General features: G+C 30.5%; 2 protein-coding genes across 2 annotated transcripts in view; one reads left to right on the top strand and one right to left on the bottom strand.

The window, feature by feature from the left end:
• Positions 1–12568, top strand: part of LOC119610688 — a 52361-nt gene that overhangs the window by 24143 nt on the left and 15650 nt on the right. The window contains exons 4-5 of the mRNA XM_037966014.1: positions 8053–8254; positions 8847–8913. Coding sequence (XP_037821942.1) covers positions 8053–8254; positions 8847–8913 — 269 coding nt within the window. The remainder of the gene's footprint in view (positions 1–8052; positions 8255–8846; positions 8914–12568) is intronic.
• Positions 6869–7761, bottom strand: LOC119610689 (apolipoprotein D-like). Its single transcript, XM_037966017.1, has 4 exons — positions 7707–7761; positions 7402–7647; positions 7153–7334; positions 6869–7097 (listed from the first exon to the last, which is right to left on the bottom strand). The coding sequence occupies exons 1-4, from the start codon at positions 7718–7720 to the stop codon at positions 6955–6957; spliced, it is 585 nt and encodes a 194-aa protein (XP_037821945.1). The 5' UTR covers positions 7721–7761; the 3' UTR covers positions 6869–6954.

Below are 12568 nucleotides of genomic sequence, written 5' to 3'. Positions count from 1 at the left end.
TGAGTTTAAAATAAATAATATTTCACAAAAATTAAAAAAAACAAAAAAGTATTAAAGAAATAATATCAAAAAAAAAAAAAAAAGTTGCAAGTAATATTTAACATCATGCAACGTTAATGACATTGAAGACAAAAACAACAAAGATGGTAACAACAACAATAAAACAAACACGAACGACTCTTATAAGTCTGGCTGCAGACTCTTATAAGCCCTGTTAAGCAGAATGCAGCCACTGTTAGACAAGAAGAAGAAAAAGAAGAAAAATGTCCCAAGATCATCATTACCACCATCAGCACTAGCACATAATGCACAAGAAGTCGTGTAAAGAAATGAACATTTTTAAGGCAGAATCAAAATAAATAAGAGAATTTACAAAAGAAGATCATCAAGATTAACTTTTAAAGTCAGAGAGAAGAGTTGTGGAATATTATTCCCAAATGACTGAGAAAAAATTAACCCACTGCAAGACAAGTCTAGTCTGTGGTATGGAGTATAGTCTGGTCTGTCGTATGAACTATGGTATAGTCTATAGTCTAGTCTATATTCTATAGTCTGGACTAGAGTCTCGTCTATAGTCTGGTCTATAGCCTCGCCTAGACCATAGGGTAAACTATCGACTAGACTATCAACTTGACTTTAGACTACACTATAGACTAGACTAGGCTATAGACTATACTATAGACCAGAATATATACTCGAATATAGACTATACTATAGACCAGAATATATACTCGAATATAGACTAGACTACAGACTAGACTATAGACTAGACTATAGACTAGACTAGACTAGACTATAGACTAGACTATAGACTAGACTATAGACTAGACTATAGACTAGACTATAGACTAGACTATAGACTAGGACTATAGACTAGACTATAGACTAGACTATAGACTAGACTATAGACTAGACTATAGACTAGACTATAGACTAGACTATAGACTAGACTATAGACTAGACTATAGACTAGACTATAGACTAGACTATAGACTAGACTATAGACTAGACTATAGACTAGACTATAGACTAGACTATAGACTAGACTATAGACTAGACTATAGACTAGACTATAGACTAGACTATAGACTAGACTATAGACTAGACTATAGACTAGACTATAGACTAGACTATAGACTAGACTATAGACTAGACTATAGACTAGACTATAGACTAGACTATAGACTAGACTATAGACTAGACTATAGACTAGACTATAGACTAGACTATAGACTAGACTATAGACTAGACTAGACTAGACTAGACTAGACTAGACTAGACTAGACTATAGACTAGACTAGACTAGACTAGACTAGACTAGACTAGACTAGACTAGACTGACTAGACTAGACTAGACTAGACTAGACTAGACTAGACTAGACTAGACTAGACTACTAGACTAGACTAGACTAGACTATAGACTAGACTAGACTAGACTATAGACTAGACTAGACTAGACTAGACTAGACTATAGACTAGACTATAGACTAGACTACTAGACTAGACTGACTAGACTAGACTAGACTAGACTAGACTATAGACTAGACTAGACTAGACTATAGACTAGACTATAGACTAGACTATAGACTAGACTATAGACTAGACTATAGACTAGACTATAGACTAGACTATAGACTAGACTATAGACTAGACTATAGACTAGACTATAGACTAGACTATAGACTAGACTATAGACTAGACTATAGACTAGACTATAGACTAGACTATAGACTAGACTATAGACTAGACTATAGCTAGACTATAGACTAGACTATAGACTAGACTATAGACTAGACTATAGACTAGACTATAGACTAGACTATAGACTAGACTATAGACTAGACTATAGACTAGACTATAGACTAGACTATAGACTAGACTATAGACTAGACTATAGACTAGACTATAGACTAGACTATAGACTAGACTATAGACTAGACTATAGACTAGACTATAGACTAGACTATAGACTAGACTATAGACTAGACTATAGACTAGACTATAGACTAGACTATAGACTAGACTATAGACTAGACTATAGACTAGACTATAGACTAGACTATAGACTAGACTATAGACTAGACTATAGACTAGACTATAGACTAGACTAGAGACTAGACTATAGACTAGACTATAGACTAGACTATAGACTAGATTATAGACTAGATTATAGACTAGATTATAGACTAGACTATAGACTTGACTATAGACTAGACTATAGACTAGACTATAGACTAGACTATAGACTAGACTATAGACTAGACTATAGACTAGACTATAGACTAGACTATAGACTAGACTATAGACTAGACTATAGACTAGACTATAGACTAGACTATAGACTAGACTATAGACTAGACTATAGACTAGACTATAGACTAGACTATAGACTAGACTATAGACTAGACTATAGACTAGACTATAGACTAGACTATAGACTAACTATAATAGACTATAGACTAGACTATAGACTAGACTATAGACTAGACTATAGACTAGACTATAGACTAGACTATAGACTAGACTATAGACTAGACTATAGACTAGACTATAGACTAGACTATAGACTAGACTATAGACTAGACTATAGACTAGACTATAGACTAGACTATAGACTAGACTATAGACTAGACTATAGACTAGACTAGACTAACTATAGACTAGACTATAGACTAGACTATAGACTAGACTATAGACTAGACTATAGACTAGACTATAGACTAGACTATAGACTAGACGATAGACTAGACTAATAGACTTAGACTAGACTATAGACTAGACTATAGACTAGACTATAGACTAGACTATAGACTAGACTATAGACTAGACTATAGACTAGACTATAGACTAGACTATAGACTAGACTATAGACTAGACTATAGACTAGACTATAGACTAGACTATAGACTAGACTATAGACTAGACTATAGACTAGACTATAGACTAGACTATAGACTAGACTATAGACTAGACTATAGACTAGAATATAGACTAGACTATAGTCCCATATTATAAACTGGATCATAGGCCAGAATATATATCGCTTTAGAATACTTATTTCAATTTTGATGTCATAAGGGGTTAATCCTAAGTAGGTATATGCTATTAAAACGGTTTTGGGCCACTAGAGTTTCTTGAACCTTCTTAAAAAGCCAACACTCTGCTGTTGCTTGGGCACAAATTTTCAGTTTTTTAAGAACCTTTTTGTTGCCATAATAGCACAAACTAACAGCACATACGATGAGTGCAATCAAGAATTGCAATTGGGCTTAAACAGAACAAAGACTCAGGCAAAAGTAACATAAAAGGCTGGCAGACAGACAGACAGACGAACACATTTATGCCAATGTTATGCCTAAGGTTTCTCTTGGAATACGAGTAGCTTCATGTTCTTTTTGTTTGTGCGCTGCTGTCTTCTTATTGCTTTTTTGCAACATTTCCTGGTTAAACAACATTTTTGTGGCAATGCTAAAGGTTCTTTGGCGTCTTAGTTTCCATTAAAAAAAAGAAACTAACACACATGCATACATTTTAACTTACAAATGGCTGTGACTTGTCAGTTTAAAAAGCTACAGAAGCCCATAGAAGGTTGTTTTGTTGGTTGTTAGTTTAGTCGTATTAAGATCATCAACATCATCATTATTATCTTCGTTATTTTAAATATTGCTGCTGCTAATGTTGTTGTTGTTGTGCTGTAGAAGCCTAATGCTGCTAGAAATTTTTTATACATTTTAGATTTTTTTCTAAAAATTGTAGCTGTTGGTTTCTAGAAATCATGCAACCAACAACTTCCTTGATTTGTTTGTCGGATTCTTTTTTTTTACGTATGATTTAGTAATGCTGATTTGGTTTCAACTTATAATTTTGTGAGTTGTTGAAAAAAAAATATACCTTTTTTTGGTAAAAAAATTAGCTTGTTTTTTAGGGTACAGAAATCTAGAGAAATCTACTGCGAAATGTTTGAGAATAAATTGGAATTTATTTTATGTTTTATGGTTTTAAATTAGCCTTTGAATTTCTTATACAAAAAAGAACTGAAATAAGAAAAAGCTTAAACTCTTTAAGGAATTTGTAAAATAAAAAAGAAATGGGATTAAAAACTTGATTGGTGATAATAGAGGGCAAAACATTAGAATGAGAGTTGATACTGGCAAAAATATAAAAAAACGCTTAAGCAACTTTAGTCCGATCGATACCCTTCGTCGATGTACATATTTGTTAGTCCAATAATGTGCTCACCAAATGTTCCCATCAACATTTTGAAATAGTATCACCACATAATTTCCTTTGCGTGTACTCATGCAGATCATTAAACTCTCTCTCGCTCTAAATTGCCTTCAGTATAACTCTCTTGTTATAAGTTTCACAATCTTGGACGAAATATCGAAAGCATATATATTATCGATCAGAACTATTCACTTCTCTCAGTAAAGAAGATTTCTCTGATTAATGTTTTGCACCGATCACCGATGATCTATTAATTGAAAGTTTTCCTTAAAATCTGATAAATTTTCTTTCTGTGTACTTACATATGTATATCTTTAAAGTCCGTAAGATCATTGAACTCTTTTCCTCTCCCTATTTCTCTCTTGCACCGATTTACCTTGCATTCTGTTAATTTGCTTTCCGCTTCGTTAGCATTCTTTTTACAACACTGCAATTTGTGTTTTACTATTTTTTCCTTGTTCTTTTACTCTTTTTTTTTTTATAAGTATTGATCATAAAATACAGGCAATTTAATTTATGATCGTATAAATTATTTTAATTACAAACTTGGTTACGTTGTAAGCTGTAAAATTGGAAAACAAGACAAGACTTTGGCGGAATTGCCATTAAAAAGAGATGAGGAATAACATTTTGTTGAAAGGAAAACTAAATTAACCCATTAAGGCGAAAAACTCAAAGCAATGTATTGTCTGGTAACTTGGAGCATTCCGTAAAACGTCATTAATCTAGTCTGTAGGCTATGGTTCAGTGTATAGTCTGGTCTATAGTTTAGTGTATAGTCTAGTCTATAGTATAGTCTATAGTATAGTCTATAGTCTAGTTTATAGTATAGCCTATAGTATAGTCTCTAGTCTAGTCTATAGTCTAGTCTAGTCTATAGTCTAGTCTATAGTCTAATCTATAGTCTAGTCTATAGTCTAGTCTATAGTCTAGTCTATAGTCTAGTCTATAGTCTAGTCTATAGTCTAGTCTATAGTCTAGTCTATAGTCTAATCTATAGTCTAGTCTATAGTCTAGTCTATAGTCTAGTCTATAGTCTAGTCTATAGTCTAGTCTATAGTCTAGTCTATAGTCTAGTCTATAGTCTAGTCTATAGTCTAGTCTATAGTCTAGTCTATAGTCTAGTCTATAGTCTAGTCTATAGTCTAGTCTATAGTCTAGTCTATAGTCTAGTCTATAGTCTAGTCTATAGTCTAGTCTATAGTCTAGTCTATAGTCTAGTCTATAGTCTAGTCTATAGTCTAGTCTATAGTCTAGTCTATAGTCTAGTCTATAGTCTAGTCTATAGTCTAGTCTATAGTCTAGTCTATAGTCTAGTCTATAGTCTAGTCTATAGTCTAGTCTATAGTCTAGTCTATAGTCTAGTCTATAGTCTAGTCTATAGTCTAGTCTATAGTCTAGTCTATAGTCTAGTCTATAGTCTAGTCTATAGTCTAGTCTATAGTCTAGTCTATAGTCTAGTCTATAGTCTAGTCTATAGTCTAGTCTATAGTCTAGTCTATAGTCTAGTCTATAGTCTAGTCTATAGTCTAGTCTATAGTCTAGTCTATAGTCTAGTCTATAGTCTAGTCTATAGTCTAGTCTATAGTCTAGTCTATAGTCTAGTCTATAGTCTAGTCTATAGTCTAGTCTATAGTCTAGTCTATAGTCTAGTCTATAGTCTAGTCTATAGTCTAGTCTATAGTCTAGTCTATAGTCTAGTCTATAGTCTAGTCTATAGTCTAGTCTATAGTCTAGTCTATAGTCTTGTCTATAGTCTTGTCTATAGTCTAGTCTATAGTCTAGTCTATAGTCTAGTCTATAGTCTAGTCTATAGTCTAGTCTATAGTCTAGTCTATAGTCTAGTCTATAGTCTAGTCTATAGTCTAGTCTATAGTCTAGTCTATAGTCTAGTCTATAGTCTAGTCTATAGTCTAATCTATAGTCTTGTTTATAGTGTAGTCTATAGTCTAATCTATAGTCTAGTCTATAGTCTAGTCTATAGTCTAATCTATATTCTAGTCTATAGTATAGTCTATAGTCTAGTCTATAGTCTAGACTATAATCTAGTCTATAGTCTAGTCTATAGTCTAGTCTATAGTCTAGTCTATAGTCTAGTCTATAGTCTAGTCTATAGTCTAGTCTATAGTCTAGTCTATAGTCTAGTCTATAGTCTAGTCTATAGTCTATTCTATAGTCTAGTTTATAGTCTAGTCTATAGTCTAGTCTATAGTCTAGTCTATAGTCTAGTATATAGTCTAGTCTATAGTCTAGTCTATAGTATAGTCTATAGTCTAGTCTATAGTATAGTCTATAGTCTTATCTATAGTCTTGTTTATAGTGTAGTCTACAGTCCAGACTACAGTCTAGTTTATAGTTTAATCTGTTGTTTAGTTTATAGTCTAGAGGCTAGTATGTTCTAGAGTCTAGTCTAGTCTATATTCTAGTCTGTAGTGTAGTATATAGTCCAGTCTATTATAGTCTAGTTTGTAGTTTAATATTTTTGTGTATTTTATAGTCTAACCTATGTTCTAGTTTGTAGTCCAGTCTAGTCTATACTTCAGTCAGTAGGCATTTTTATTTGTACCCTTAAGGTTTAACGTCTTATTGAGGCTTGATTGTTTAACATGTAGCAATTATAAAACATATTTTGTTTTTTTTTCGGTAATTAAAAAATTCTTTATTGTTAATTTTTTTTTTCAAATAACCGGTAATTACTTAAGAAGCTGATATTAAACTGAAGTATATTTAAGCATTTTCCTTATGACAAGAAATTTGATTGGTGATTTTCAATTCCTGCAATGAAATGTTGTTCTTCTTCAAAACATCCATAGCATTTTCTACAATATTTGGCTCCGGTATAGGTTGGCGTGTCAAAATCCAAACAATGGCTAAAAGAAGATAATAAATATTAAAACTGTTTAAAATTTTCGGCAATAAACTTACTGCCATGAGAATTATCTGACTTGGGAACACATGAATATACTACAGCATAGTTGTCATAATCCGTAGCCAAAATCCAGTAATTGCTGGAAACTGTAATTACCGGTGAAACTGGGAATTTGACCAATAATTTAGCATTCGAAATTAAAGTAGCCGAACCAATTATATCCGAATAAACGTTAGTGCTTTAGGGTTAAAAGGAAACATATTGAAAAATAATTCAGATGTTTTTCAATTAAAAGCTTGACTTACTTTTCATTTATTAAGGCATTTTTAACCTTAATACTGCCCAGATTATCTAGAGAATATTCCGCCCATATACATTTACCATTTGTCTCAAAATGTACAGGATATTTGGCATATTCATACCATTTACCCAGATATTTGTTAACATCAAAATCTTCTACAACTTGTATATTATGGGGACAGCTGCCGGGGGAAATGATTTGTGCTGGGGCCAAAGTCAAAACAGCAGTTAAAATTGTTAGAGTTAAGAAACTGAAAATAATAAGAATATAAATATATTTAAATTTTTATTAACAATTATCAGATATTACTAATTATTTAACATTAGGAAGTTATTTTTAGTTGTTTACTAGTTGTAGTTCTTAGGAACAATGTTAATTTTTTAATAATTCTGTCTAGTTTTTATAGGAGAATCCATAGAGTTGTGTGTGTAAGTTGTTAATTACCGTTATTAACAAATTAAAACATTATCATTCTATTCATTTTATATTGTTATAAAGAAAGTATCAAAACCGGAAATATGAAAAAATAATATAAAATTTTAAAAATTTAAAATAAAGATCACCTCCATAATTGTTAATAAAAAACTTTTGGAAATACTACTTAAATAACTAATAAACAAATAACTAATTCTAAATTTCTATTTTTTCTTTACAGAAGATCTTTATGCTGAACTAGAAGAATATGAAAGCACATCCTCAAAACCCACAGTAGAGCCAACGGTGAGAATAAAATGTTTATCGGGTTCGATGTTAATAACCATCAAGGATGCCCCCGTTAATCATGAGAATAGTCTATTTAGTGGCATGATATATCCCAAGGGTTTATCGAAGAATTCAACATGTCTAACGGAATATAGGTGAGATATAGAAATATTGTGTAATTTGGTATATTCATTATAAAAATTGTAGTAGTTTACTTTATGCCCCTATTATGGTTTACAACTCAACTCTTCTTTAGTTGAAATTTTGGTCTTTGGTATTATCGATAACAACTTAAAATTTAAAGTTGAAATTTATTACAACTTTTTTGAAAAAAATTACAACTTATCAAAAGCAGTTGTAACAAATTACAACTCAATTGTTTAGAATAAATTTTTAAAATAAAACAAAGTAAAGTTTTTTTTTAAACATTTTTTTTAAATTTCATTAATCACTGATTTCAAGCGAATTTACAATAAAAAGATGTTCAATACATTTGTCATTTACGAAAAACAGAAATTCATAAACTTTTCACTTAATTTTATGACAAAAAAGCACTTTTTAGGTTGGCAACATCAACACAATTACAACTGAAATTGGTTGTAATTCATAATACCAAATATAAGTTGAGTTGTTCTAAAGTTGAGTTGTTTCAATTTCAACTCAACTGAGTTGAGTTGTAAACCATAATAGGGGCATTAATTTTTATATTTCTTTTTACTGATTTCGTTTTCTGTTTCTCCCACACAGAGATCATGACGGTCCCTTACGTTATAAATTACCACTACGTAGTTGTAATACCATGCCTCAAGAGACGGTAAGTGCTTCTTTTTTTTTTGCTATATTACGATTATAAAGATGAACTGACAACTTGATAACTATTGTAATTGCAAACAGACTTGACTATAGATCAGTCTATAATCTTGACTATAGATCGGTCTACAGTCTTGACTATAGATCAGTCCATAGATCACTCTACAGTTTTGCCTATAGATTCTATAGTTTTGACTATAGATTAGTCTATAGTATTGACTATAGATTAGTCTATAGTCTTGACTATAGATCAGTCTGAAGTCTTGAGTATTGATCAGTCTATCAGAACTGACAACTTGATAACTATTGTAATTGCAAACAGACTTGACTATAGATCAGTCTATAATCTTGACTATAGATCGGTCTACAGTCTTGACTATAGATCAGTCCATAGATCACTCTACAGTTTTGCCTATAGATTCTATAGTTTTGACTATAGATTAGTCTATAGTATTGACTATAGATTAGTCTATAGTCTTGACTATAGATCAGTCTGAAGTCTTGAGTATTGATCAGTCTATAGTCTTGAATATAGTCTTGAATATATATCAGTCTATAGTATTGACTATAGATCTGTCTATAGTCCTGGGTATAGATCAGTCTTGATTATAAATCAGTCTATAGTCTTGACGATAGATCAATCTATTGTCTTAACTGTGGATCAGTCTATTATATTAACTGTGGATCAGTTCATAGTCTTGATTATAGATCAGTATATAGGCAGTCTATAGTCTTGATTATAGATCAGTATATAGTATTGACTATATATCAGTCTATAGTCTTGACTATAGATCAGTCTATATATCACTCTACAGTTTTGTCTATAGATTCTATAGTTTTCACTATAGATTAGTCTATAATTTTGACTATAGATTAGTCTATAGTATTGACTATAGATTAGTCTATAGTATTGACTATAGATTAGTCTATAGTCTGGACTATCGATCAGTCTTGACTGTGGATCAGTCTATAGTTTTGACTATAGGTCACTTCATATTGTATACTAACTATAGTTATGTCTATTAACTAGGCTATATATCAGTATTTGGTCATGACTATAGATCAGTCTATAGTCTTGACTATAGATTATTCTATAGTCTTGACTATAGATCAGTCTATAGTCTTGATTATAGATCAGTCTATAGTCTTGACTATAGATCAATCTATAGTCTTGACTATAGATCATTCTATAGTCTTGAGTATAGATCAGTCTACAGTCTTGATTATAGATAAGTCTATAGTCTGGACTATAGATGAGTCTATAGTCTTAATTATAGATCAGTCTATAGTCTTGACTATAGATACGTCTATAGTCTTGGCTATAGATCAGTCTATAGTCTTGACTACAGATCAGTATATAGTCTTGACCACAGATCAATCTATATTCTTGACCACAGATCAATCTATATTCTTCACCACAGATCAATCTATATTCTTGACTATAGATCAGTCTATAGTCTTGACTATAGATCAGTCTATAGTCTTGACTACAGATCAGTCTATAGTCTTGACTACAGATCAGTCTATAGTCTTGACTACAGATCAGTGTATAGTCTTGACTATAGATCAGTCTATAGTCTAGACTGTAGAGCAGTCTGTAGTCCAGACTATAGATTAGTCTATAGTCTTGTAGTCAGTCTGTAGTCCGGACTATAGATCAGTTTATAGTCTTTCTTATTTAGAAAAGTTTATAGTCTAGACTATAGATCAGTATTTAGTTTTGACTATAGAGCTGTCCATATTGTAGACTATACATCAGTCTATAGTCTACATTATTGATCAGTCTATAGTCTGGACTCTACACTATATATCTGTCCACTTTTTACTCTATTTAACAGTGAGTGTCCCATATAAATCCACCGGTAAACAAATCAAGTTTGTTTCTAAACTCTTTTGTTTCGTTAGCAATGTTACATGTTTTGAATAGTAAACAAACTTAAGTTTGTATCTTCAGTCTTTTGTTTAGAAAACACATGGCCTGTACATATTTACCGTTGTGAATATTAACAACAAAAAATATAGATTATTTAAAATAAAAATCAGGTCTAGATATAGTTGAATGGAATACCATGAACCAAAAAAAAAAAAAAACCTTAAATATGAACTAAATTAGTTCCGTCAGTAATTGGATTTTGTTTTTGTTTTTAACAAGTTTCCCAATGAAATTGAGAGGTGATATGATCATTAAAATGCTATTTGTTGAAACAAATAATAATTTATAATAAAGGTTTGATTTCCGTTTTAAAGAAAAGAGAAATTTAGAAGAGAGATGTAATTCAAAATTTCTTTAAAATGTTATTCGTGTCCGTTGAACTTTTTGCCGCTACATTTTGCTTTAAGAATATTTTATAAAATACTGTTCCAAATACTTTAACTTTATTCTTTAGAAATTATGAATATTTTATTTATTTCCAAGAACATTTTATGATCAATTATGCATTCCACACTATTAGCTATACTGAAATTTTAATATATTTTTTTTCTATAAAACTAAAAGTTTTTTATTATTGCATTTATGTCTTTATTACAAACAAAAAAAAACTCCAATATTCTTGTAATAAAATTGGACTCTCCCCTTTTTTTCTATTTATAACAAATTTTTTAAATAAAAAGCGCCATAAATGTTTATTTCTTTATAATTTTTCCACATAAAGTGTGCTGTGGGTTTCTTTCATATTATAGTTTTTCTAAACTACTTTTTTTAACGAAATTTTCTTTCTATTTTATTTTAATTTTACTCACATCAAAAACCAACTCTAGTCAATTCTAAATTCATTAAATAAAAATCTGATTTTATTCTGTTTTTTACATTAATAAAATTAAACACGTAAATCTGTGGCGTTGTAGTTTGGTTTGGTTGGCATGAGCTGTTAAGAATTGCAAATAATGTAGAGGAATTTTAATTTAAGAAACAACAAAAAAAATTGTTTTTATTTTTTTTTATTATTAAGACGGCGAAAGTTTATTTGTAAACTACTTCTCAAAGAATTTTTTAAAAATTTCATTTTGATTAATATAAATTTTTTGTTGTTAAAGATCTTTTTGTGATAGTGAAAGTAATGATGTGTGTTTGCAGATAAATTATTTATATATTTATTTTTTTTATTATTAAAAATAAAATCAAGTTTGCAAACAAGAATTTTAAAACAAAAGATTTTATCTTAAATGTAAACTATCATTAAATGCTTTAAGCAAAAGCAAAGTGTTAAACAAAACATAAAATTAAATTTAAATTTTATGTAAATTTTTTGTTTGTATTTATTTTAGCCGCTTCAAAATTTTACAAATCTTGTTTATGCGCAAAATATTTATATTATGAAAAAAAGTTCATAGACAAAAGTACAACCATCATATTTGAAATGTCAAAAAGGGCTAGTTTAAGGTGAAAAGAGAAATTGTACGGGAAAAGCAGTGAATAGTTTATATTTTATCTAAATTAAATGTTTTAAACATTTCATTACACAATTTTGTTATGAAATGTTTGAATAAAAATATGTTAAATTTACCAGCTAATACACACTCATGGACCGTACGCCTTCAGCTTGCAAAGCATTAAAAATAAGTCGCAGTGAATTATAACTGAACCAAAACTGAACTAGAACTGAACTAGAACTGAGCTAGAACTGAACTAGAACTGAACTAGAACTGAACTAGAACTG

Source organism: Lucilia sericata, unplaced genomic scaffold (assembly GCF_015586225.1).
Source record: "Lucilia sericata isolate MDLA Ls3-8-SP2 unplaced genomic scaffold, ASM1558622v1 Contig001263F_arrow, whole genome shotgun sequence".
Classification (NCBI taxonomy): domain Eukaryota; kingdom Metazoa; phylum Arthropoda; class Insecta; order Diptera; family Calliphoridae; genus Lucilia; species Lucilia sericata.
This window is presented reverse-complemented; position numbering and strand designations above follow the sequence as displayed.